Source organism: Cylas formicarius, unplaced genomic scaffold (genome assembly GCF_029955315.1).
Source record: "Cylas formicarius isolate icCylForm1 unplaced genomic scaffold, icCylForm1.1 PGA_scaffold_10__41_contigs__length_53128322, whole genome shotgun sequence".
Lineage (NCBI taxonomy): Eukaryota > Metazoa > Arthropoda > Insecta > Coleoptera > Brentidae > Cylas > Cylas formicarius.
Genome location: NW_026844214.1, coordinates 41,163,950 through 41,191,538, shown reverse-complemented (window position 1 = coordinate 41,191,538; position 27,589 = coordinate 41,163,950). Strand labels below are relative to the sequence as shown.

General features: G+C 37.1%; 1 protein-coding gene across 1 annotated transcript; it reads left to right on the top strand.

The window, feature by feature from the left end:
- Positions 1-50: 50 nt before the first annotated feature.
- LOC132701328 (uncharacterized) lies at positions 51-27,578 on the top strand. Its single transcript, XM_060669180.1, has 14 exons — positions 51-352; positions 11,033-11,580; positions 11,724-12,038; positions 12,388-12,577; positions 15,076-15,240; positions 15,512-15,822; positions 19,147-19,519; positions 20,197-20,404; positions 23,566-23,878; positions 25,025-25,342; positions 25,724-25,917; positions 25,975-26,138; positions 27,201-27,366; positions 27,428-27,578. Exons 1-14 carry the CDS (start codon positions 227-229, stop codon positions 27,544-27,546), a joined length of 3,510 nt encoding a protein of 1,169 aa, XP_060525163.1. The 5' UTR covers positions 51-226; the 3' UTR covers positions 27,547-27,578.
- Positions 27,579-27,589: the final 11 nt, after the last annotated feature.

Below are 27,589 nucleotides of genomic sequence, written 5' to 3'. Positions count from 1 at the left end.
GTTCCCTGCTGGAATATAACAATTTTACGCCACACCAGCCCCACGCATAATTAAATTGCGCCGGTTGTTTTTATGTGAAAACGTCAATTACAATCGCAAACAAGTTTTAATAGTAAACAAACCGATTATAACAGCGAATTGAGCCTTATGTATCAGATAACCGTTAAATACCATCAGTCAGTCGTCTGGTGCACTGGAAATTCGTGTTTGTATCGTTAACCACCAAATGTCATCGCAAAAAGAAGAGTTTGTGATAGAGGGGCCGGAACCCGGCGTATCTCTATCGAGCGCCACGTTGGGGTTGGAGATATATTCGGTACTTTGTAGGGCGCCCAGAAGAGCAGTCGCGATGGTACGTATTGTCGTTTTTTTTTTCTATGCGAAAACCGCAAAAAAAAACTATCCGGCCGTGTCCACATATCCGGAGCACAGACTGGTGCGTTGATGGTCCATGCATCAAAATATAGAGTGTGTCGTTTATCTTGGGACACAACCTTATCTTAGAAACTATAGGGGATGGAGCCAAAAGTTAAATACAAAAGTTAATTGGGGTATTATAAACCTTCCACTTTTTTTAACCTTGTATATATACATTTTTCGTGGGTGAGTATCAACTTTCTTATTTTAATTGAAACACCTGGCATATCACTTTATTTTTGAATCTATAATGTCCTATACCTAAGCCTAACCGTTTTTGACATTTTTTTTTTTTTAGGCGAAAAATGATGTTTGCAAGACATAAAATATTTGCCAATTTCTCCATTCGGAAGCATTTATTGTTAATTGAGTAAGATTTGTTCTAGAAAAAGGAGTCGAATAACGGATTTCATTATAAATTTCCATACATAATAATACAGGGTACACGAAAAATAGGATTAAAAATGAAGTTAAAAAAATTGCTCAATACTTTTTTTTTAATGGTAACTACCTATTTTTATAATCTTGTCATATTTAGCATTCAAATTAAGGGAATTTTATATAAGTTGTATATGGTTAGTATTTTTACTTCTTGAAATATTCCCTTTTTAATATTTGTCTATCACAAAGAACATACTGTTGCCATATAAGTCCAGTTAGTGTTAGAACGCTGCTTGAGTATTATGTTTACCACAGAGGATAAGATTGATATGTTAGAAAGTTACTTATCGAACAATAAAAACCAGCTGACTTTTAGAGATTATATTAGAAAATTTTATTTTATTGATCGTTTGTTAATAAAATATTCACCAACGTTATCGCGTATCCTTGGTCTTATTCTGTATAAATAATGCAAACATACATTTATATAATCTTTGAATCTTCATAATAGCATCGGAAAAGATTAATGTCGACTATGAAATGGTAAATCATAGTGGCAGCACTTTAGCATTTGTTTTGTTCAAACGCCGTCATAGCCACCTTACACTAACTGAACTTATATGGCAACAGCAAATTATTTGTGATAGACAAATATTTAAAAGGGAATATTTCAAAAAGTAAAAATATTACGCATATACAACCTTATATAAAATTGCCTTAATTTTTATTGCTAAATATGACAAGGTTTTTAAAATAGGTAGTTTCCATTAAAAAAAAAAAGTTTTTTGGCAGCTTTTTAATTTTATTTTTCGCGTACCCTGTATTGATATGTATCAAAATCTTCTTTTGAAATCCGTTATTTGAGCCCTTGGTCTACAACATAACTTACTCAAGTGAAACAATAAATGCTTCCGAATGAAGAATTTCGCAGATATTTTACGTCTTACTGACGTCATTTTTGCACATAAAAAATTAAAAATATCAAAATCTATCAGACTTTGGTATAGGAAATTATGCACAAAACATGTCTAGAATTCAAACAGGTGTTCCATTTAAAATAAGCAATTTGAGACTCGCCCATGAAAAATGAAATACCCTGTATATACAAAATTAAAATAAATTGAAGGTTGTAATACCCCAATTAACTTTTGTATTTAACTTTTGGCTCAATCCCTTACAGTTTCTGAGATAAGGTAGTGTCCCAAGATAAACGGCCCATCGTATACATTTTAGGGTATCAAAATAGTTCACATAAAATAAGAAACTTCCGTGTTATAGTGGTTATTATTAGGCAGTGCTTAATAACCATTTTTTTTATCAAAAACCAGGACGTATATATACATGCTGATAATTCAGGAATAAGATCTAGAGACAGACAACCAACATGGCCACTGACAGTTACATCAATTCGATAGGTTTATTTTATAAGTGGCATCTCTCTAAATGTTCTGAGAAAACGAGTTAAGTGGATGGAGATCATTGTTTAGAAAGAAAATGGCGCACAGTGTTGGTTGAATCTGTTGGGCGTTTCAGCCAAGCCTATCTCCTGTAGTGTAAGAATCTCGTTCTCTCTGTCAAATCAAAAGGCTGCAATGAAATTCACTTCTTTAATCGTATTTTAAAAGTTTCAAAAAAATATTGCAAGATTATTAAAACTCAGTGCAGAAGAATGGAGGTTTTGCACCAGAAACATGTTGCAAGGGTCCGTAATTATCACACGAGCCATAACGGTTTAACTTGACAACTTTCGATCGATTTAAACACACGACCTCTAACAATAATATATTAACAGCAATTGCTTTAATGAGGGCTTCTTAAACTTTTTTCATCCACGACCCGAGATTTCCGGCGACGCGATATAAGTATAAACGAAAGATCAATTAATATTTTTTGATGATTTGATGATGATTATATTTTTCATCAAAATTGCATTTTTTGACATGATGTTGTTCTCTATGAGTATTTAAATATCTTTCTCCAAAGGCGCAAATAACAGAATCTTTTTTTGCAATAAAATATATTTTGTCACATCTCATGCGTGGAAATACCTTTCCTATTAAATCAGAATTAATAATTTTCTTAGAAAGAAGGAAATTGTGTTCATTATTAGATGATTCTTTTTTCTCTGGACAGCTTTTTATATGTCTCCAAAGTAATTTACGTGAATAATGGCCATAGCAATAATTACATGCAGAGCGTAGCTTTCTTCAGACGTGTCAACATAGGTTCTGTGAACAGGCTTAACCATAGAATGACAGTTTTAAAATGTGATTTCCTCTCTTTCTTAAAGATGCAATAAGACTTTTCCTTTCGATAGTTTTTGGCTTCAACGTAAGTATTTTTTGCACTTCAATTTCCTGCGAATGATTTCGGAAAATATGTCGAGCAAAATTCAACACATCAGTTTCACAATAAAAGCAGAAATCTGGAAATCGAGTTATTTTATTTTTCTTATAGTTTTCTTTGCCGAATGGAAAACGTTTTCAGTTGCAGGACTGGAAATTACTGAGTTCATTTCTTTCTTATCCTAAAAAGTAGAAATGAAAGTAATATAACATATTATAAATATTTAACAATACAACAATTATTCATTCTCTAAATTATTTTGCTTCTAATTTACTATTTATTTTTTTTAGTTCATGTCATAGTCGAAATTTGGAATAATTTTGCTTTTCGCGATAAAATATAAGCATTTACACTATTTTTTTTGTTTTTTGATTGTTTCATTTAAAATTTTTAGACTATGGAAGCTCAAACCTCGCTCTAAACTTAATATTTCAATAAAAAATGTGAGAAACTATTTTAATGAGCAATTGCTGACAAAATATCATTTATTTAGAACCAGAAGCTATGCAAAGAAAAATAAGTATTAGAACTTCAACATGTTTGCTACACAGCAAAATGCTTAATCTTTTATTTATTTTTATTATTTTTATTTATTTAATTTTAAAACGTTGAAATGAAATGGCATTTAATGTTGATATTATTGCGACTGTCTTTCAAAACTAATCATTCGGTTTATATTTAGCTTGGGTGATGTTAACAATAAGTTACTTGAACAGGACTGTTTAGCATCGAGATGTCTAGAATAAATAATTCAATTTTTGAATTGTTCAGAGCTTGACTGAAACTGAAGAAACCAACAGGATGGTTGGCGAAACGTCAGCAATTTCGACTAAGCAAAAACCGATGCAGGAGGAATCCAGAAGTTTTGTAAAAAGCATTACAGTAGCCTGTGGAAGTCTCTTTGAAAAATTAATTGAATATGCACTTAACAAATTTCAAAATGCGATTTATATATTGCTTAGTGGGTTTCAGTCTAATCAATGCTAAACTCGCTAATTAAAATCAAATTATGAGTTTTAATGTTCCATTTACTTCAAAAAGAAAATGAAATTAATTCAAATAACACTCGAATAGTTTACATGGTTATTCTGCATGAAAAAATAAGATTTCTTTTTAATATGAACATGGGTATATATAGTTTTCGAGATACAAGGTGTCATTTTTTTTTCGTTTGTAATAAATATAATAAAATAAAATAATAAATAAAGGTGTAGGTATCTCGCCATGGTCTTTATGATACAATGGGGAAGTGAAGCGACTCTTATAGCCTCTCCTTCTCAAAAGTGAACCTCACCTCCACGTGGTGCGCCCTGCTATTACAGACGAGGCTCTGACGACCGAGTCACGGCGGTATAACCGTTCTCTCGAGACTGAGAAAATGCAGTCCTCTTAATAGACCCTTCTCAACCCGCACTGCACCAGCGTGAGAAGATGGGGTCCAAAACCTTCCACAAATGGAAATGTCGAACTTTAAAACAAATATACCCCAGGCAAGTAGAGCTAAAGGAAAAACTGGATGCAAACCGCACAGCAAAGGTTGGCATGGAAATCACTGGAAGAGGCCTATGTCCGGGAGTGGATGTCTAGAGGCTGAAGAAGAAGAAAGAAGGATAAATATTATTTAACACGACTTTTGGTTGCTTTGTAAACACCATATGCTCCTGTGCTGTGATTAGATTTGTTCCAACGAAAACGAAGTTTCATTAATTTCAACTAAGACTCTTGTGACAACAAACAACGCTCCCAAATTTTAACACAAGATATTTATTAAACATCCTTTTTTTAAGTTTGCCATCCTGTGTCTTGAAAATTCATTTTCGGAATATGTTCATATGAATTTTTTTTATTTATTCATGTAGAATCATTTCTTAAAGTAGTTATTTCCGAACACTCATTTAGGAATATTTAGTCATGAAATAAATACCCTGTTTATTTAAAAAAAAAACTGGTTATTATTTATTTATTACTTTTAACGATAGTTGTATTTAATAGACTAAATTTTGCATTGACTGACAAAAAGTATTGAATTTTACTTTTTATTGAACTTCTGGATTCCTCTTGCGTCGGTTTTTGTTGAGTCGAACTAGCTAACGTTTGGCCAATCATTTTGTTGACTTCTTCAGAGCTTAACTGAAACTACTTCGCTAGTTCAACTCAACAAAAACCGACGCAGGAGGCATCCAGAAGTTTAATAAAAAGTATTGAACTTTGTCCAACAAATCTCAGAAGGCTTGAGCCGCCTGCTGCCGCTTAAATGCAACAGAATTACGGTTTCCTAATAATATAGCTTAGGATTCTTCTAAATATTTATTAACGTTTCGATCGTAATTTCGATCTTTTCAAAATATTCTTATTTTGTATAGGTGACAAAATAATTTGCCAGCGATATGGATTGGAATGGCATGCAAAGCAGGTACGGATGTTTTCTATTAGTAAATATATTGGATAATTTAGTTCTGTTTAAAATTGAATGATATATTTTGTTAAGGCATTTAGAATCGGTTTTGTAATTAATTGATTTTTTGTTGTTTTGGATTTCTATACTTTCATAAAGTTCTCTTTTTTTGGTGTTAGGTTCCGTTAGTAGGACTGTGTGTGTAATTTTTGTGGAAATTATTGAAGGAGTTTAGCAAAAAGCCTGTTTTTGTTTTTGAAACTGCAGTTGATGTCGTCGACATATCGATAAAAAAAGGTAAATTGAAATTAATGATTTTAATAACATTTTCTTCTAGATATTCCATAACAAGTTGTGCTACTATGCGACAACACCAAAAAGAGAACTTTATGAAAGTGTAGAAATCCAAAAAAATAAAAAATCAATTAATTGCAAAACCGATTTTAAAGGCCTTAACAAAATATATCATTCAATTTTAAACTAACAAAATTAAATTATCCAATATTTTATTAATAGAAAACATCCGTACCTGCTTTGCATGCCATTCCAATCCATATAAAATATTCGCTGGCAAATTATGTTTATTTTTAATATATTAACACAACATCAATTGTCATCAATTGTTATTGTTAAGGGTTGAATAACATTTTTCGGTAACTTTATAATTTTTTTCTTTTGGGTTGACCTTTTATTTTCGCGCTTTGAGTTCTTGTAATTGAAAGTAATCTCCTTAGCGAATGATTCGGAAAGAGATCGACAGTTTGTGGTTTATTGCCAAACGATTATTTGAGAAAGTGGAACCTAAGGCAGGCTCTCCGGCACCATCCGTAGTTAGTTGAGACTCGCAAAGAAATAGTAATCTCCGACTCCCCGCATTGTCATTCCGAAATTTGATGGCGACTTGAAAAATTGGCCTACATTTTGTGATATGTTTAACACATTGATCTATACTAATTCTTCCCTTTCAAATATTGAAAAATTTCAATTTTTAGTGTCTTATATGGAGAAGGATGCTCTCAGTGTCGTGAAGTATTTGCCAATTAATGATGCCAATTATAGTATAGCTTACAATGCCCTCGTGAAGCGTTATCAAAAGGATCGATTGTTGTTAACCGATTATTGGCTGTCGACCTTTCGGGCTCCGACTATGAAGAGTGACTCCGTTGTCGAACTGAGGAGATTGCTTTCAACATTTTCAGAGAATCTTGCAGCTATCGATAAATTCAATATCAACTTGTGGGATTTTGCAAAATTCAATTTGCTTTTAGAGAAACTCGACCCGATTCTCAAGACGAGGTTCGAACTCAAATTTTGTGATAAAGATATCCCAACCTTTCAAGATTTATGTGATTTTTTGGAACGGAATTGTAAAGCTTTAGAAAATCCTTTAGTTACCTCAAAAGGTATTGCCCCTACCAAGAGGTTTGAGGTTTTGAAGCGAGTTTCAACCGACACACGTAGAGCCACATCTACGATGGTGACGTCTACCCCTTCGAGTGTTGATGTGAGCTGCACCAGTGTTTAGACTGCCCTATGGGCTACCATTCTCTACCACTACCAAAGTGTGACTCATTCCTGTCCCTTGAGCCCCATCAAGGGCATGTGTTCATCAAGCAACATCGTTTGTGTTTGTCGTGTATATGGCAAGCGTCACCATACTTTAGTGCATTTTGGAAATGCTACTACCCCCTCCCCTTCGAACGAGTCTCCCCCTGCTCCCGGCGACCATTAAGGTACTACCCCTAGCCCGGTGACCATGATGAAAAATCTCGCCTCTCAAAAGGTCGTGCTTTTTGCCACTTGCTTGGTGACCGTTTCGGATAAATCTGGCAGACTTGTTACTTGTCGTGCACTGTTGGATTCGGCTAGCCAAGCCAGTTTTGTGATGTGTGATTTGTGAATCTTCCTTTGCGAAGAAATTGGAGCTTCCAAGGTCTCTCTCTCCGACACCAATTCAAGCCCTCAACCAAATGCCGACATCTGCGTTAGGGAAAGTTGCCCTGAGCCTGACCCCCTCCCAAAGAGAATCTCCTGCTCTCAAGATAGAGGCTTTAGTTATTCCATCTATTTGTGACCAGGTACCCTACCAGGTGATTGATAAGCGGAATCTAAAACATCTCCGGTTCCTACCCTTGGCTGATCCCGACTTCTGTGAACCCAACAAAATAGACGTGCTTTTAGGGGCAGATGTTTACAGAGATATTTATTTGCCTGGATTTAGAAAAGGACAGAACGGTGGCCCATGCGCTTTTCGGACCATCTTCGGATGGGTTGTCCTAGGAAAAGTAATTCTTTAGAACCATACCACTGTGAGTAATTCTATTGATGATTCTTTGAAGAGATTTTGGGAACTCGAGTCCGTCCCTTCACTTGGTGAATCTTACCCTCAATTATTTGAAACAAGGTCACATTGCACTCGTCAGCGACCTGCCCTCCTTTCCCCAAGGTTACTACATTCCTCATCGCGCCGTGGGGAAGCCACATAGTGAACCCCTTAAATTGCGTGTTGTGTTCGATGCTTCAGCCAAAACTTCCAACGGACGGTCCCTGAACGATCTTCTACTTACGGGTCCCAAGCTCCAACCTGACATTGGAGAAATTTTGCTCGTCTTTCGACTGTACTGTGTGGTTTTCACCACCGATATTCGTCAAATGTACCGCCAAATCCTAGTGAGTGACGGTGACCACCTCTTCCAGCGGATTCTGTGGCGTTTTGATCCCCGCGAAGCATTGCGAGAGTACGTCTTGTCAACGGTGGTCTATGAACTATGTTGTAGCCTATACCTGGCTATTCGCGTGTTACGTCAGCTTGCCCGCGACGAAGGAGCGCGCTACCCGTTAGCAGCTCGTCTCTTAGATTCCCAAACCTACGTCGACGACATTATCGGAGAAACATATTCGTTGGAGGAAGCCCGTGAGTTGAGGGATCAATTAGTATCCCTGCTAAAGTTGGGTGGCTTCGAGTTGCGCAAATGGGCGAGCAACTCCTCCGAGTTATCGAGTCCAATCCCCGCTTCACATCATCAACCCGTTTCCCTCTGCGGAGACGACAATCCCAGTTTAAAGGTGTTGTGATTGCAGTGGTGTCCCTTACGGGTTGTGTTCTCCTACCGCATCGAAGTGGCGGATAGGACGTGCACCAAAAGGAATATTTTGTCGCAAGTAACCCAAATATACGATCCCCTAGGTTTTTTATCCCCGGTCGTGTTGACTGCCACAATTCTCCTACAGAGGCTTTGGTCTCAGGGCGTCGATTGATATGCATCTTCACCCCGGGACGAGCACGGTCTCATTCGAGTCGGTGGCCGACTCCGGGGTTCTGCGTTGCCTTTCGACGCATAACATCCTCTTCTACTACCTCGAGACCATCGCTTTACCGCACTCGTGATCGAAAAGTTAAATAAGAGAAATTGCCAGCCGGTCCCCTAATCGTTGTTATACTAGATTTCACAACAATTCTGGATTTTGTCCGCCCGCAGGGCAATTCGTCACACCTTATCGCAGTTTTACCGATGCTTCCGTGTCCAACCTTCTTGTGTACAGCCATTCATGGCTGATTTACCCCCCATTCGTGTATCGCAGGTCAAGCCATTTTTGCATACCGGTGTCGATTTCGCCGGTCCAATTTCCATTACCCTTGCGCGAAGGCGCGGCGCTAAGACCCACAAAGCTTACATTTGCCTATTCGTTTTGCATGGCTATCAAAGTCATCCATTTGGAATTGGCTTCTGAGCTCAGTTCAGACGCATTATTGGTGCGACGACCAGTGCGAGGTGCGCTGGCACTTCAACCCACCCTCCAGTCCTCATTTTGGACGTCTTTGGGAGGCCGGCGTCAAGTCGGTAAAAACCCATTTGTTTCACGTGATAGGCTCTCAGTTCCTGGCTTTCGAGGAAATGTCGACAGTGGTAACTCAGGTGGAATCGATACTGAATTCCCGCCCCTTATGTAGTTTGAGTTCCAACCCAAACGATTTGCATAGCCTTACTCCTGGGCATTTTCTGAGCCTGGAAGCCCTACCTGCCTCTCCTGACAACAATTTAGCTAATCTGAACACTAACAGACTCACTCGTTGGCAGCATTTGCATCAGCACTTCTGGGAGAGACGGCATCGGGAATACCTAACCCTCCAAAAGTTGGTCAGTTGGTTTTAATTAAAGAGGAGAACCTCCCCCCTTTAAAGTGGCTTCTGGGCCGCATCATGCGCTTGTACCCCAGTTCCTACAAGGAAATTCGCGTTGTGCAAGTGCAGACGGCCAAAGTACTTTCGGTCGACCGTTGGTCAAATTATCTTTTGTCCCTAACTGTTAACCTGTTCAAGGGGCAACCGTGTATATAGCATATAGGATATAAGTTTATGGGAAAAATTGGGGATTTTTTGAGGCCGGAATGTTAATGGTTGAATAACATTTTTCGGTAACTTTATAATTTTTTTCCTTTGAGTTAACCTTTTATTTTCGCGCTGTGTATATAACACTCCCACCATACTCAACCTTGGTTAAGCCGCGAAAAATATAGACTTGCGTGAGCGTTCGTAGTGCGATACACGAAAAAACAAGGTCTCTGCTGTAACCGGTTCGCGAGAACCCCGCGCTGTGTTGTGGTCCTTACCACCCCCCTCCCTAAGAAGACCCGGTCGGGCAGTCGACGACGCGGGAAACCAACAAGGTGGGTGATAACCGTTTCGGGTGTTGTATGTCCTACCGTTTTCTTGCCGCTCTTTCTCGCTTAAATTTTGAGGGTGATTTACAACCAACTTCCCCCAATTACGATCGAAACGTTAATAAATATTTAGAAGAATCACATTATTTGTTTTCGAGAGACTGAATACCCAAGAGAAATTGAATATACACAATCTCAAACTTGAAAAACAAGTTCTCCACAAAACGAAAAAGGGAGGGGGGGGCGGAGAACCTAACCGTACCGTTAAAACTTTTAAAATTGCAGTGGGTTGTTGTCGTATATTATTATCTAAAAAGGTCTTTACGTTTTAGTTTTGCTAAATTTGGCGAAATTTAAAAGGCTTACCACTCTTGTAAAATCCAAATGCACCATTAAAAACAAAGTCAATATTCTCCGTCGGGACCGACGAGATACAAACTAAACGGAATAAAAATAATGCTATGTACGATCGGTTTTTTTTATATATACCTTCTAGAGACATAGAGGTCCTGTCTATGCTAGTAATATAAGAATTTATGAAACAATTATGAAAAAAAAATTAAGAAGGTTCGTTCAACATTTACATGCATGAGATTAAAATCTCGTTTTAACCCGATGACCTCGCGGCATTCAACAAACCAGCAGGGCCGCTGATAAATCATGAATATTTTCTTTAAATATGTCCAGAACCCATTAAAATAGTGGGTGAAATTTAGATCATTCCTGTCTCTACAAAAATGTCTAGGCGACACTTCTAAATTGGCGTTGGGCAAGTCCATAGGCACTCGCACACCACTTTAATCTAATCGAAAAAAAATCAACTATTTTTAGATCGACGCGTTCACGAATTCCCGAATCACGTACGGAGAAATCACGCAGCAGAGCTTCAACTTGGCGGAAGCACTCAGACGCAATGGATACGTGGGCCAAACGACCGTAATGGCTATATGCAGCGAAAACAACCTCCATTTCTACGTGCCAGTATTCGCGGCCGCATACAACCTCTCGATAACGGCCACCATCAACCCCGGCTACACGCCCCATGAGCTCGCCCACACTTTGAGCATTAGTAGACCTCGAGTGGTGTTTTGCACGGAAGGGACCGCCCCAAAACTAGTCGACATGAAGAACCGGCTCGGTTTCATTGAAAAACTGATATTGATAGGCAGCGACAGAGTTGTCACAGGCACGGAACGCTTGAGGGACTTCGTGGATGCCGCTCTTGCAGGAGCGGACGTCCAAAGTTTCCAGTTCAAACCGTTAGACGGTGACTCCAGCCGGCTGATCGCTTATATACTGTGCTCGTCGGGCACTACCGGTTTACCTAAAGGCGTTATGCTGTCGCACAGGAATATAATGCTTCGGATCACGCACTCAAGGTATGAAACGTCTTAATCTTCGATATTCGAAACGTAGATCGTTAAGCAATTGAGTCGAGTGTCGTATTTCCGCACCTGAACTTTCGCAAAGCTTGATAAAATTTATGCTTCCTGTTTATTATTATCTTTTTTTATGGAAACAGAGATCCCCGTTACCACACGGGCGAGGGAAATACCACTCTAGGGGTGTTGCCCATGTTCCACGCGTTCGGCTTCCTGACCACACTTGAGTCCCTGCTTGACCACAAAACCGTCGTGGTGCTCCGACGTTTCGACGAAGACGTCTACCTCAGAACCATCCAGGATCACAAGATACGTTATCTATATTTGGCACCGCCTATGGCCATATTCCTGGCCAAGACGCCGAAGCTTGAGCGGTATGACGTTTCGAGCGTTAGGCAGCTGACGTGCGGGGCTGCGCCACTCAGCGAGTTGATCGAGTTCGAGCTGAAAAAACGGTAAATTCAGCAGTCGCGTCAAGAAGTTTTGAAACTTGTAGATAAACGTTAATCCTATTTAAAAGTTTTCTCCTCTTTTATTCGAACATTGCGTTACTTTCGAGTTATTTCTATTGTCTTTACCAATATTCAAAAACATTACTATGATAGCAGCCAAAAACAGAGAGCTCCAGACATTGCAAAATTTTGCGGCCTGTTTTCGCATTTAAGTTTGCCGAGTTCCAGATACAAATAAAATAATGGGGCCGTAAGGAATCTCATCCACGGAAACATTTGAGATGGCTCTATCGATTTCAAAAACGGGAAATATTATGAACTCTCGGATTTAGTTTTACTCCCGCATTTTTAGGTTCGACAACCCTATAGTCAGGCAAGGCTACGGCCTGACGGAAGCGACCATGGCGGTATGCCTCATCACACACGACAAGACGCATCACGGATCTTGCGGTCAAATTATGAGCTACATGAAGTTCACCGTCAAAGATCCGGAGACCGGACGATCTCTCGGGCCCAATCAGGTGGGCGAAATATGCCTAAAGGTGAGTGAACGGAGTCTACCACGAGTCTAGAGTTTTCAAACGATATACCGTCTTTACGACATAATCCGGTATTTAACTTTGGTAAATTTTTATGAAGGTCTAACGGCAGACCTACCTCGTTTGGGTTTCTCTTTGTAACCCTCAATAAATAGATTCGCAATTCCACAGTGATGTTCCAGAACCGTACTTCGGTACTTCGTGCAAGCAAATGCTGAAATCTGACGGATTTAATAGATTGGATTGGATAAATTGTAATAAAATTTATATGGTATGGTCTGTTCATAGATATAAGAAAGTGACCAATTGCTTTTGAATGGGATTATCCGAGGATGGTCATTAACATACAATGCAACAAGATTATTACTTAAAGTTTCGGAATTTAAATTCAAGTAAAATTGTGGTCCGTAATAGAAAATAATTTTATACCTACCTGTGTTTAATATTCTTTAGTTTGGTATATTACTTAGTTTATGTTTATTAGTAATCATTCTTATTTCCTGTATAATACAGCGTGTGTTGAATCGTGTGCGAATTATGCAAAATATATGCGAGCCTAGTGTGTCTCAGGAGATGCTCCCGCCCAAATGTAGAAAACACTATCCTATTGAGACTAAGGATGTTATAAACAATGTTTATTTGACTCTCATTGAACTTGGTGCCAGCAAGCAAGCATCTTTAGAAGAAACGGCCACATTGACGATAATTCCAACATCAACTATATGGAAAATTGTGATTAATCCCATTTCAGCGAGGAAAAAAAGAAGCGATGCTGACATTTTCTCGAGTGTAGATGAAAGTGATCAAGATATAATACGGCGTAAAATTTACCAGTTATATGAGAAAAAAAGCGTGCCTACATTAGATATCTTAATTAGGAGGCTTGGAAAAGATGAAACCGTTGTTAAGTGTGGCAGAAGAATATGGCACATGGGTTTTAGATTTAAACAAAATTACCAAAGCCAAGTTATAACGGAATCTTTTTGAATTCGGAAATGGCGACTGGAATATCTAGAAAAAATTAGGATTTACAGAGAACAACAAAGGCCAATTATTTACTTAGATAAAACTTGGTTCGACACTTATGATACCCCGGAAAAGGGTTGGGTTGACTGATAAGTGTAAAACAAACGCGCCATCAAAAAGAGGTAAAAGAAGAACTATTTTGCATGCTGGCTATAAAGATGGTTGGATTCCAAATGGACTTTCTCTGTCTGCGAAAAATATTAAAGATTCTTCACCGCTGATTTATTTGAAAGTTGGTTTAAAAACAAACTAGTTCCAAACATTCCTCCTAATAGCGTCATTGTAATGGACAATGCAAGTTATCACAATAGGCAGTTGACTAAAACCCCTCCTCATGTGACACAAAAGCAACAATCCAAAACAACATGTATAATAACGACATTTATATTCATGTTTTTTAGATTTAAACATAAATACATACATAAATAAATAAATATTGTTTAGTATCTTTATCTTTAGTAGCAATGTACGGATCTTTTCGGCCATATTTCATTCTTACAGCTTGCCCGGGTATTTCCTTAATTCGTATCAGTTAGTTACTTTCTTATATCTATGAACAGACTTTACCTCAATAAAAATATCACACTGAGTCTTGAAAAATAATTAAATAACAGTAAGTTGGTAATTACTAATAACGAACCCAAAGCTTCGACGGCTAAGAAAAAATTGTTTCATTAAACTGTCAGCACACTCCGATTTCACCAACTCCCACAAATCAACCAATAGCAAACTGGGAAAACATCCATTATAAATCACTAATCTACATAAGGTTTTGTATTGCTTTCCTAGGAAAATAGTTTAGAGTCATTATGTTAAACCCTTGAATTGGTAATCAGTTCAAGCTTTCTAATGTGTTTTAAATATAGAAGATCATGGGCAAATTCAATTTGAAATCGAGCTACCTCAAGTAGGGACTGTTTTAGAAATTAGAATTAATATAATAGTTTAATCAAAGAAAATTTCTCTGCTGTTAAAATACAACAATGCCCACGGCACAGTTGTTGTCGGCTAACATTTTAAATACGGCCCTGGCTTGTGGGGCACGTGCTGAAAAGAATATTCCCTTTCGCTTTACAACAGGCGGATTTTAAACTCATTCCTAAGTCAGAACCATAAAAGATGGTAAAAACGGTATATTGTTTGGAGAACTCTACCTTCATTTGTAACTTGGCACGACTCACTCTTTGAAAACATGTTTTTATCTGACGGACGGACTTAAAATCGAAATAAACTAATTCCAAAAAGATCTGGTTTTATATGCTACGAACTGGAATATGATGTGTAATTCATAACAGAGAATGTTTACTTTTAAATCCGGTTGTGTCTATTATCGATATCCATGTAATGATTTCATTTCCAGTCAGTGCGACGTGCGTGATAGAAATTAAACATGTTAAGCATTGCGTTTTATGTCTTGGCGCCCTAATTAAAAGAAAAATTCCCTGATAATTTAAATGTCGCAAACTTGACGGCAGGGTTTACTGGTGATGCTGGGTTACTATGAAAACGAAGAGGCCACTAAGGAGAGCTTCACCTCTGACGGATGGCTGAGAACAGGCGACATCGGCTATTACGACGAAAAACATTACATTTACGTCATCGACAGACTAAAGGAGCTGATCAAGTACAAAGGGTTCCAGGTGGGTAACTGCTGAATGCAATTCTCCAGAAATAATTTTGGCCGGTTGATTGATTTGAGGGAATGCTAATTAAAAAAAAAAGTTTTGTAAATTTTGGCAGCGTTGCTTGCGTAACAAAAAGGACTAAAAGTCTTTTTGCAGGATCTAGAAATAATAAAAAAAAAAAACAACGGCCCATATCTTGGAATCGGTACATTTTAAAGAATCACTTAAATTCAAGGAAAACTTGTCTTTTTAAAACGCCCTGAGTATAACATATAAAAAAATAAAGGTGGCTCCGGCCGAGCTCGAGGCCCTGATCGTCAACCACCCGAAGGTTCTCGACGCGGGAGTGGTGGGGGTACCCGACGAACTAGTCGGTGAACGTCCGCTCGCGTTTGTCGTCAAGAAGGAGGGAGAGGAAGTGTCGGAAAAGGAATTGAGGGATTACGTTGCAGACTTGGTCTCTCCCCAAAAGAGGTTATCCGGTGGGGTTGTGTTCGTATCGGCCATACCGAAGAATCCCAGCGGCAAAATTCTACGTAGGCAGCTGAGGGATTTGCTTGAATCTCACGTGGGACAAGTCCAACTTGAAGCAAAATTGTAATTTATAACATTCATCCATTAAACTGTTTAAACAATTTTAAACGTCCCATTTTTCGGAGTTTCCTGACGAAAAGGTGATTCTGAACCTGATTATCCAGAAAAAATTGCAAAATCTGCACAACTACACGTTCGGATCGTTTGCAAAACTATAGTATGATAAGCACGATGTTACTGGAACATCCACAATATATCAGACGCGTATGTCCGTAGGATGTTTGTTAGGACATATTAAGGACATACTAAGAATATCCAGTTGAGACGTCGTTAGTATATCCGACTGTTCGGATATAGGATCTTATATAGATATACCAGTAGACCTTACTTAATAGGTTATTTCCAACAGCCTATGAAAAATACTGGAAAGGTAATGTCAAGTAGTTAGTTTGGTTGTGCGGCTACAAAAATTCTATCCGAGTATTTGGTACTCGCGTGTGATGGAATTAACCCATTGGGCATGGTCATCACTGCTGCTTTTGATGTTAAAAGTGAAGGACTGCTGTTTGATACCTTTAATAAAACACATTTTATACACTTTTTTTATTGTAGGCATGAAAAAATTTTAGGTATATAATATAGCAAAAATATAAAACAACCTAATCTAAAGTATCTTAAATATCGAGTAAGATACTATCTTGAACTAAACTCTAATAGAATAACTAATATTTGACAGGTTTTCTGTTATTCTTCGCTGAGAGTACCTCTTTTTAGCAAAGCAGCAATGGAATTCTCACATTCTTTTGATATTTGTGATGTCTTTGCCGCATCTGAAAATATTTTAGTTTTGAGAAACACAGGTTTTATATAAAAAATAAAAAGAACGAGACTGGTATCTTATATGTTTAAAAATCAGGTGTAAAAAATCCCTACACCCACTTTTTACGTAAACGCTTGATTTGAGGTTGATAGTAGTCTCATGAAAGTGATCTTAGATGCTAATCGCCAAGATGATGTCGGTATACATTTATGTATTTCATTTGATTAAATAAAAACCTCATTAAACTCTCATCGGTAAGACCTCTTTCATGAGAGTAGGTACTATTGCCGGCAAAAAAAACTGGAACAAATACCAGAACTAACCAAAACTGGAACAAATACGACTTTTCAGTTTGACATTTTGAAATGTTCCTAGTTTTTTTTGCTCGTGATGGTACCTATGGTCACTATGAAAACAAAAATTAAAAAATAGGAAAAACGTTTTTATGAATTAATCCGACGACCATTTTAATGTGAGAATTGTACTTTATGCAGGGTGATTTTTAAAATTAATACTTTGTTTTTGGGGGCTGAGTCTTGCATCCATTTTAAGAAAAAAATATACTAACTATACTATATAACTAAAAATATAATTTTGTTCTGGGGGATTTTCTCTAACATTGTTTACTTAAATAAAAAATTAGTTTAGTTTTGTATCCCTAAATTAACTACTCAAAAAACGTGAATAGAAAGTGGATTTTATTTTTGTTTTCAAAAACTAAGCAATAAGATACGAAAAGAAGTCTAGAATCAAAAAAGATATGTAATCTAAAACGTATATTATAGGTAATATAGGTTACAAAAAAGTCAGTTTTCTCTTAACTCGGTACAGAAATCATTTAAAAAAAAGTATCAACTGAGCAATCACCACAATATGTATTTTATTAATAGTATATTATGCAACAAGTGCGGTAAACGGCATTTGACTCACGAGTTTATTTGTCACGAGCGGAGCGAGTGTTTAACAAACGAGTGAGTTAAAAAGTTTACCGAACGTGTTGCATACTATAATTTTTCTACGACCGTTAGTTTTTGGGTACATTTTCGCAAAACACGAATAAATTCATAATATATAATTTTTCTACGACCGTTAGTTTTTGGGTACATTTTCGCAAAACACGAATACATTCACTGACATGACTGTCAGAATTGACAAACGTCAATATTCAAAGCGTGGGAAATATCTCCAAAAACATCCGATTGCTCCCAAACCCGTGCGATAAAATCCCGGAAATGTCCGAAGTGGCTCGAATTCGTGGGAAACGAAACTGACGTGGTCAAGTGACGCTTCCCGCACGCTAGATCGGTGCATAATAAGATATTTTACAGACGGGAGTAGAAAAATTATATTTCTTTACTTTATTTATTACGTCCTATTTATTTTTGATATCCTTAGTATATATGCTAACATATATCCTAATAATATCCTGCACATGTCCAGGGACATGCGACTTAAATGGGACATTGATCGGATATACTGGGGTATTGTGTGCTATGTGGGATAAAAATTGATGCATCTTAGGTGGCTATGAAATTTTCGTACAGATGGGACTGATCTTCCGCGAATGTTCACTAACCTGCATTTCGCGACATTTTCAGCGATCTCCACACGCCCTTCACACTCCAATGGTTAAAAACGAGATTTTTAAATATCACGCATGCGCGTAGACCTTCTCCAATATTGTTAAATAGTTGCTTCAAACCAAAAATAAATCCGGCAACAACACATCCCATAACGGTGCGCGTGCGAGAGCCATCTATTTTTCTGTTTCGTTAACACGGCGATAACCTTCAGAAGAAGGGATAGATGGCACGATAAGTATCAGCATGGCAAAATAATTACACCGTCCGCTTCGCATATTGACGCAAAAGTTCTAATTATTTTGAAAGGAACATAAACGCATTGTCTCGTTTTCGGTTGTTACAAAGTCGATGAGACGGCCACAAGTTCCGATTAATTACAACGATCGACGAACAGACGACCCGGCCGCTTCGGATTACTCAGTCTACAACTTTGCTTACGATTCAATTTGCGTAAATAATTTCGCCGCATTCGGTTTTACACTTGTGTTCTTATTTTCGATAAACGACACTCGTGTGATGAAAACAGACTCGACTTTTAATTGTATACGAACGTATAATATAATTAAACGTAGAAAAACCCGGCGACCACCAAAACGTCTGGCCATATTCTTTAAAACTACAGGGTGTTGCTCATTTGATTTATAGCTTGCTTTATAAACTGTTATAATATGTTCATATTTACGTTTAGAACTCAATATTAACACAACACGATAATGATTTCCAATTTTTGGGTGTAGTTATGTCACTTCATTCGGGTATACTCGAACATTTTACCGTGATAGAGTGATACACCAAGCAGCGTAAAACGCCTCGCTAACTTTTAGTCTAACAGTATAACACTCGACAAATCCCAAAACTCCAACTGCTAAATACATAGCTTCGAAATGTCAAACGACTGATCATAGACGAGCATAGCGGTCGGTTGGGCACACGTGATTACAATTTGGAACCCAGTAAAAGGTGTGTGGTCCCAATATGCGTTTGAGATAAAATGTTATACCGCCGGGGTCAAATATTTTCGCGCTACACTCGTATAAAACAATCGCGATGTAGCTTTTTGCGTTTTACAAGAAACTTTAATTTTTTCCTCGACTTTAACCTTACAACAGACCGTCGACAATTATTGTTATTGTCGCCAAATTATCGCGGAGGGTGGGGAATCCTCGCGGCTTCCACCATTAGTACTTCAACGTGCGGCACTGGCGGGTTGCTTTTTTTTCATTATCCTAGGATAGTTTCACACTGCGCAAGCGCGATGATAGGCCCCGACGAGACGAACGTATTGGAGCAAGCGCCATTGGGCGAGTACTTTTTCCGGAAACTCGACTCGAAACCGGACAAGAATTTCGAATTTTTGGTGAGTGTTGCACGACAAGCGGAAAAAGAATCGATAAAAAGTTATGCATTAAGGTTTAAAAAAAAAGTTTTAAGGGTTATTTTCTTTATTTCTCCATATTTTTCAACGTAATTTAGTTTCGTTTGTACGATTCTATTCTTATTGAATGACTGAAAAAAAAAGTTTTTATTAATATATAATGTTCTTTTTAGCTTTTTTTCTTTTTCTCTTCGTTACTACATACTTATTAATAAAAATGATAAATATATGTAAATTAACATAACTTAATATTGCAGATTAAATGAAATGTTTCAAATAAAAATGTTTGATATAAATAATTTTTAGACGAACCAACAAAACCGTGCCTTGGATTTTTATCTTTCATTTCCTTGGTGGTTTTCCATAATTAATATTTAAATTTGGATAAATTAGAAAGTTTAGCACACAGTGTTCGAATTTTCAGAAAAAGGCCACAAACTTTCATCATTCTCAGTAAAAACCAAGAATTATCGTATATTTTTAGCTTTATTAATAATTTTCCATTAGTGTTAGTGTTCTACTAAGCCCCAAGCTACTCTGTTTAAATAGGTATCGCAAAATTAATGTTCGCTGATAACGAATATTCCTTACGGCACGAGCCGCCCCTGCCGTGAGGGCTTGAGGGAGGGACGTAAGCATTGGTGAGAGTATGTTCACAGGTCGACCTGTCCAACGGGGTAAGCCTGACGCACCGTGATTTCCTCCAGTATTCCGTCAACTTGACCTTGAACCTGGAGAACCTGGGGGTGAAGGAGAGCGATATAGTGGGTGTATTTGCGGAAAACTGCTGGCAGAGCGCAGTCCTTCTCTTGGCCGCGTGGAACTTGGGTGCCTCCGTCGCTTTCATCAACCCCAATTTTATCAAAAGTGAGTGCGGAGTTTTCATAGCTTACCCAATGAAAACGAGCATTAATGTATCCCTCGTATGAGAAATTGTATTTGACTATGGTCTTTTAATTCAGTCTAATGACATAATATGTAATAAAAGAAGATATTTTCTTTAACATTTTAATAATCTTACATTTAAAAAAACCTTCGAGTAAAGCACTTACAAAATGATATCCTTTGAAATTCAAAATATTCAAGTGTTTGTATGATTAAAAGAAAATTTACTGACCGGAAAATATCTGATATTTTTATTTCTTGATAAAGGGAAAAATTTAAAAATAAAATAAAATAAATAAATAAAAACCAGACCATGTCATATGCAATAGGTGTAAATAATAAATAGTTACGCAAAAAAGAAACGGTTTTCTGCCTACTACTAAATTTTTTTTTCAAATTTAAATCAATAGTATATTATGCAACAAGTGCGGTAAAGGGCATTTGACTCACGAGTTTATTTGATACGAGCGGAGCGAGTTTTTAATAAACGAGTGAGTTAAAAAGTTTACCGAACGTGTTGCATATTATACTTTTTCTAAGAAAGTTAGTTTTTCGGTACATAATCGCAAGACAACAAGAATACATTGACTGACATGACCGTCAGAATTGACAAACGCCAAAATTCAAAGCGTGGGAAATGTCTCCGAAAACATCCGATTGCTCCCAAATCCGTGCGGTAAAATCTCGGAAATGTCCGAAGTGGCTCGGATTCATGGGAAACGAAGCTGACGTGGTAAAGAAAAAAATATATTTGCTCAAAAATACCGTTTTTTGAAAATACATAAGTGAACTAGCTATTTCAAAATTATACAGAGGGTAACTAATACCTTTATTTGAATGACCAAAATTTAGATTTCTGAAAAAAATTAGTAACAGCAAAAACTCATTTTTAAAAAATGCAGTTCTACATATTTCACATTATCGTTAAGACCTTTAATAGTTTAACTACAAATACTCTACACGTGTCCCTATACCCATCGGTAACCGCTTCTTGAATTTGAGTGAATGAAGACTTCTTTTAAAAATCTTCATTTGAGTCACAAGTTTATTTAGCACGAGGGGAGCGCAGTGGAGCGGTGTTTAATAAATGAGAGACGACAGACTTTGAAAGTTTACTAAACGTATTGCATACTATGCGTTTTCTATGACCGTTAGTTTTTGGGTACATTTTTGCAAAACAACACGAACACGACATGACAGTCAGAAATAACAAACGTCAAAATTCAAGTGTTCAAACCCGCACGCTAGCTCGGTGTATAATTAAGTATTTTACACAAAGGAGTAGAAAAAGAAGGTTTCCCTAAAAAATAATTTATCTATATGGGTTATGGCTCTCTATTTGAAATAACAAAGCACGGAAAAACAACACTAAAAATGTAAAATGCAAATGAATACTCAAACCATGAAGATTCCTTATTAGCTCAAATTTAACAAAAGGTTGCCGATGAGTATGAGGACGTGTATGGAGATTTTGTAGATAAATTATTGAATTTTGTCAAATATATAGGGATGCAATTAAAAAAAGAGAGATTTTTCTGTTTCCAATTTTTTTCAGATATGTAAATTTCTCGGACACACTGTGTAACTTACTATCAAAGTCATTCGAACAAATGTTTCAACTAATCCCTCTAAAATTTTGAAATAGTTTGTTCACTTGGGCAAAGCTATTAAGCTTTAATTAAGCTGAGCCTTTCTACACAAAAAAATACGTACGTAAATACGTAAATCTTTCAAAAATATATAGCCATATGCTAAGTTCGAAGAAAAAAATCTAGTTAGTTCTCCAGAACTTCTAATCGTGACACAACGTGAATCACCGTTTTTACTTCAACAACACGCAACATAATTATTTCGCTGTTTATTTTTTAAAATAATTAACACGGTCGCTAGTCAAAAGAGATTATAACCACTTAGTTCAAAGAAGGATAAATGATTGAAATGAATACGCCTGTTAACAAAGAGTTTATCCCCAAAAATAAATATGAAGTAATATCTCATTACAGTTACACCTACCCATTAGTATTCAAAGAAAACATATATGTCAAAGAAAACATTCCCCAGAAATAACTACTCGTCTCACCCTAAATAAAATGTTCCTCAGTGACTGCTCATTGGTTGCATATGAGAAAAAAAACTGGAACTTGTCTATCAGCTTGCATAGCGAACCGAAACCACCTAATTTTTTAAATCAGATATCACAATTAATAATATTACAGCTGTGTTTTTATATATTAATTTGGATAAGAAATATCAAAATGGTCGCTGACAGTTTCCACTTTGGTTTCGCATTTTTTCCGTTTTTTTCTTTATGAAAACACAAGTTGGATGTGGGGATATCATTGTTAAAAATATGCCAGAAGGTATGTAGAATTTATGCGCATGTGGGAAGTGAACTGCTTTAAGTGCCAACACGAAAAGTTGAATTTCGCGTATGAACAAACGATGGACCATGAAAAATAAACATTTACAACGTTATACTTCATTAAATTAATTAAGTACTCCCCATTATTGCTCTTGGAAATGTCGCAATTAAACAAAACATTAACAATGAAAACAATTTGATCGCGAAATTAAAGCGACAAGTTCAATTTTACGTTCTGCTTTTGAGGTCGATTTTGTTAACATTAAACTGTGGTAACAAGGCGTGATAGCGTCAGGAGAAGTTTTTCCGTACAAGTCAACGAGGCCTACCCATTTTTATTCTATGGTCTTATATTTATATATCTCTGGTTTCAAAGTTTGATAATGTAAAGGCAGTAAGTAAATGCCTTAACACTTGATGCGCCTTAGATCCGTGTTATTTTCATACGCGCATGGCTCCAAGTTTCACACACTTTGCGTCATTTTCTTTCGAGACATCGATCTCAACACGCTTAACTCGTTTTTCTCTGAAAATATCCAGGTTTATTTGGCAAAATACTGCCATATAGAAACTGAAAACTGTTGAATTGACGAATTGTTAGCCTCCATATTGATTGTTAAACGACGCAATAAGGTCTTAAATGCTTGAAAGCGAGTTTTGAAATGATTCGACTTTGCGCATATCAGAAGCCAATTCTCAACATTTTTTCATGTTGCCTGTTTTATTATCTAGACATAGACAATATCAAAAGGAAAACTATTACTTGCTCGCATGATTCCAGGCGAACTGTACCACTCGTTGCGCATCAAAGAGCCGAAGATCCTATTTACGACGACCAACAAGCTGGACATGATTGACGACAGTGTCAGCTCGATTGAACGCATCGTCCTCTACGACAAACAGACCGAAAACGGTCTCTTGGGGTTCTCTGACTTGCTGTTCCACAGCAAGATGGACTACAGTACCTACAGGCACAAACAATTCAACGTCAAGGAGACTGTCGCTTGCATATTGTCTTCTTCCGGCACTACCGGCTTCCCCAAGGCTGTGATGTTGACCCATGATAATCTGAAATACGCCACTAAGTATCTGACGTATGTGGAGCAAAATCTTCAAAAATCATTCGAATAGTATTCTTTAATATCTGGCAATTTCACAAGTCGTAACTGTCACCGATGTACAAAGGCGCTAACCAAAAACAAAAATAAATAAAAAAAAATCATAATAGGTTTTTGATATGAAAATCATGAATTTGAAACTGATTTGGACGTTGCTCTTAGACGGCGTTCGTTTCACCATTTTCTTTAGATAAATCGAATTAAAAATTTTTTATCTTTCGAGTTATGGTTGAAACATGATGAAAATAGAAAAGGTAATGTTGTTTAGGCCATCTATGTCAAGTTCATGTTATTATTTCGTTTTTCTATAGATACATAAATTATGAAAAGCTATGGAGAGAAATAAAAAATTAATCAATCAAATTTTATAATTGCCCCATATATAAGTCAATACATTTTTTCTAGTCCCTTCTGTAAAATACCTAATTAAACACCGATCTAGCGTGCGGAAAACATCACTTTATCACGCGAGTTTCTTGTCCCACAGATCCGAGCCCCTTCGGACTTTTCCTGGCTATTACCGCACCGGTTTGAGAGCAATTTATCAAATTCGCATGTCATTAAATTTTGGTTAATAATCACAAAATGCCATAACATAATAATTTTTGCTCAAACAAATTTTATTAAAGTTACACTTAAATCGGTCTCTGAAACCATTTTGTATGAGGCTTGTTATAATAATATATTGCGTCTAGTTTGAAGATTGCCCATTCTTTATGAACGACCCTGTATATTTATGTTTTGATGAGTTGGGTCCGAAATTCTGACTTATTTTGCAGAAATTCTGATTTTTTTTCCGGACTATCTGACTTATTTTGTAGAAATTCTGACTTCCTTTCCGAAAATTCTGACTTTTTTTCCAGAAATTCTGACTTATTCTTCAAAAAATTGCTTTATTAAACTAAGACCTATATTTTATTTTTCGTGGCCTTTCGTCGCTTTCTTACCAATGTCCAACGTCAAAACAACATTAGTAAATGCAAAGTTTAAAAATCATAGTGTATTTTATGCGTGCATACCTCTTAAAGTTAAGCAAAATTACGGCTAAAGATTAACACCTTCTTGAGCAATGAATGTGTAAAAAGTTTATGTAATGACGCCTGCGTAAATATATATTTTCAGAGATCCCTATGCGATGGATGTCAACCCCGAAACGGTGACGATCCTCTACCTGCCTCTTTTCCACATACTGGGTATCATGATATTCATAGGAGTTGTTTCGAACGGGAAGCAGCTGCTGATGTGCAACAAGTTTAAACCGGAAGAGTTCTTGAAGACGATTCAGAACCACAGGGTGACCAAGTTGTTTGTTGTGCCTCCAATCTTGCAGTTTCTTGCGAAAAGCCCGTCTGTCCAGTCGTACGATTTGACTTCATTGAACCACGTCCTCTGCGGAGGAGCACCGGCTGGCAAAGAGGTCGAAGTCGAGGTCACCAAGAGGTTGGTTTTGGTTAGAGAAAGAACAACGCTAAGTAGAACCCGTAAAACGTCGAAATCGAAGTCTAAACATAACTTAATATTTACGAATGCTCCCAATTTGGAAGTACGTAGATCCAACATTGGAACTTTTTTATTTTTTTTTTACAATAAATTGATTAAATAACAAAAATAATATTTGTTTTTTATCTTTATAGATAGTGAAAATTACACAATTTACACCTCAGTACAGATTTAGTACATGTAGTATTCAATCCACTGGTAAAACATATTATTTAAAAAATCTTCTATTTCTTCTTATATTTATCCCCAAAATCCATCCTATTTTTGTGCAACGTCTCGAGAAGTATCATTGGCATATAATCTGAGGTTTTTTTTTTCTAGATTAAAAAACGTCAAAGTGCGCCAGATCTACGGTATGACGGAAGTGACAGGAGCGGTGACCACGGTGCCCCCCAACGAGGCGCGGTTCGGCAGTGTGGGAAAACCATTCGGCGGAGGCCTAATCGTGAAAATCGTGGACCCAGAGACCAACCTAACTTTAGGACCGAATCAAAGGGGCGAAATATGCTTCAAAGGTAGAGTCATTAATATAAGAAAAGGCGGCAAGTGCGATGGGGTCGGGAAATTTTCAGGTCCACCAGTCATGAAGGGGTACATGAAAAACGAGGCCGAAACCAAGAACTGCATCGACGCCTCGGGGTTCCTGCATTCGGGCGACGTCGGTTATTTTGACGCCGACGGCTACATTTATGTGGTAGATAGGATCAAAGAACTGATCAAATACAAAGCTTTCCAGGTAAGAGAAGAAGAAAATTTCAAGCGACACGCAACGGACAAAACTACCAACGAATTTAGACTCCCTATAACAGACTTAATCAAATTATACAGGGTGATTCTCTGTCTCTTAAGCGAAACTCTTAAACGTGGTGTTTTTTTAATTCATTTTCATTTTCTAGATTTCCCTCTGGTTTTAACTCAACCTGTAAATGAACTTTACAGGCATCAAAAGTCATTTTCTTAATTTTTCCATCCCTTTTCCAATGTTAACTAAACCAATACCTACCATATGTGTACTACATATTATATAATGAAAAGAAAACCGAATTGTCGGAAAAAAAATCCTAAAACGATTAAAACACTACGCATTTTATTTTACTATAAAAAAACCTACCTTTCAATTTACCGTTGTTTTGGTTTAAGCAATTTTCCTTCAATATGTCATAAAATGGAATTAACTAAATTCGGTTCGATTGTCTTCTTTCAACTATCCCAGTCCAGCAGGCAGATAAATAAAGATGAAAAAGTATACATACATCGTAGCCCAATTTGTTCAAATTTCGAACGTGCTAAAACCGATTATTCTCATTTTTAAAAAAGAAAAACAGTTGCCTCCCTTATTATTTAGAATTCCCTTAAAATCAAAAAGGCGGCAAATGTTTGATTTTAGTCCATTGTTGCCAAGTTGCACTCTCCCTCTCATTTACGTATTTTTTAAATAATACGCATATGCTCCATCCCCTTTTCTTTATCCCCTTTTCTTTATCAAATCAAACCAACCAAATCTAACCCAATACTAGCTTACTTCTACACAATTAAAGTGTAGAAAACTATAAGCAACATTTGAACAAAGAACAAAGCGGTCGCTTTTTGGAACTGTTTGTTTTTTCCTTCTTAAAATTTTTTACTCTTGCATTTAGCGTTTTTGAAAAAAAATTGGTAGCAACTGTAAAATAAGTATTTTTAATTTTTCGTTCCAACTGTAAGGCAAAAGAAAAACGAAAAATACATTTTCCCATTCCTTTGCTAAACTTGTTCCATTTTTTCCGTGGTACGTCCTCGCTTGCATCACTTGTTGCAGGTCGCACCAGCCGAGCTCGAACGGCTCATAATAAAACATGATGGGGTGAAAGATGTCGGGGTGGTGGGGAAGCCGGACGATAGGTGTGGCGAGCTACCCACTGCTTTCGTCGTCAAGCAGCCCGGCGAAAAAGTTACCGAACAGGACATCTTGGATTTTGTGTCAGGTAAACCGAACGCACTCCAAATTTAGGTTGGGGTTGCGAGTTTTCTTGTTGCTCATTTCAGACAACTTCTCCCACGAAAAACACCTCCACGGGGGCGTCGTGTTCGTCGACGACATACCCAAAACGGCGAGCGGTAAAATATTGAGGCGAGAGCTCAGGAAATTGCTCGGTACCATGTAGGATCTCATCGAGCATTGAAAATAAACTTCTAGGCGACAATTTA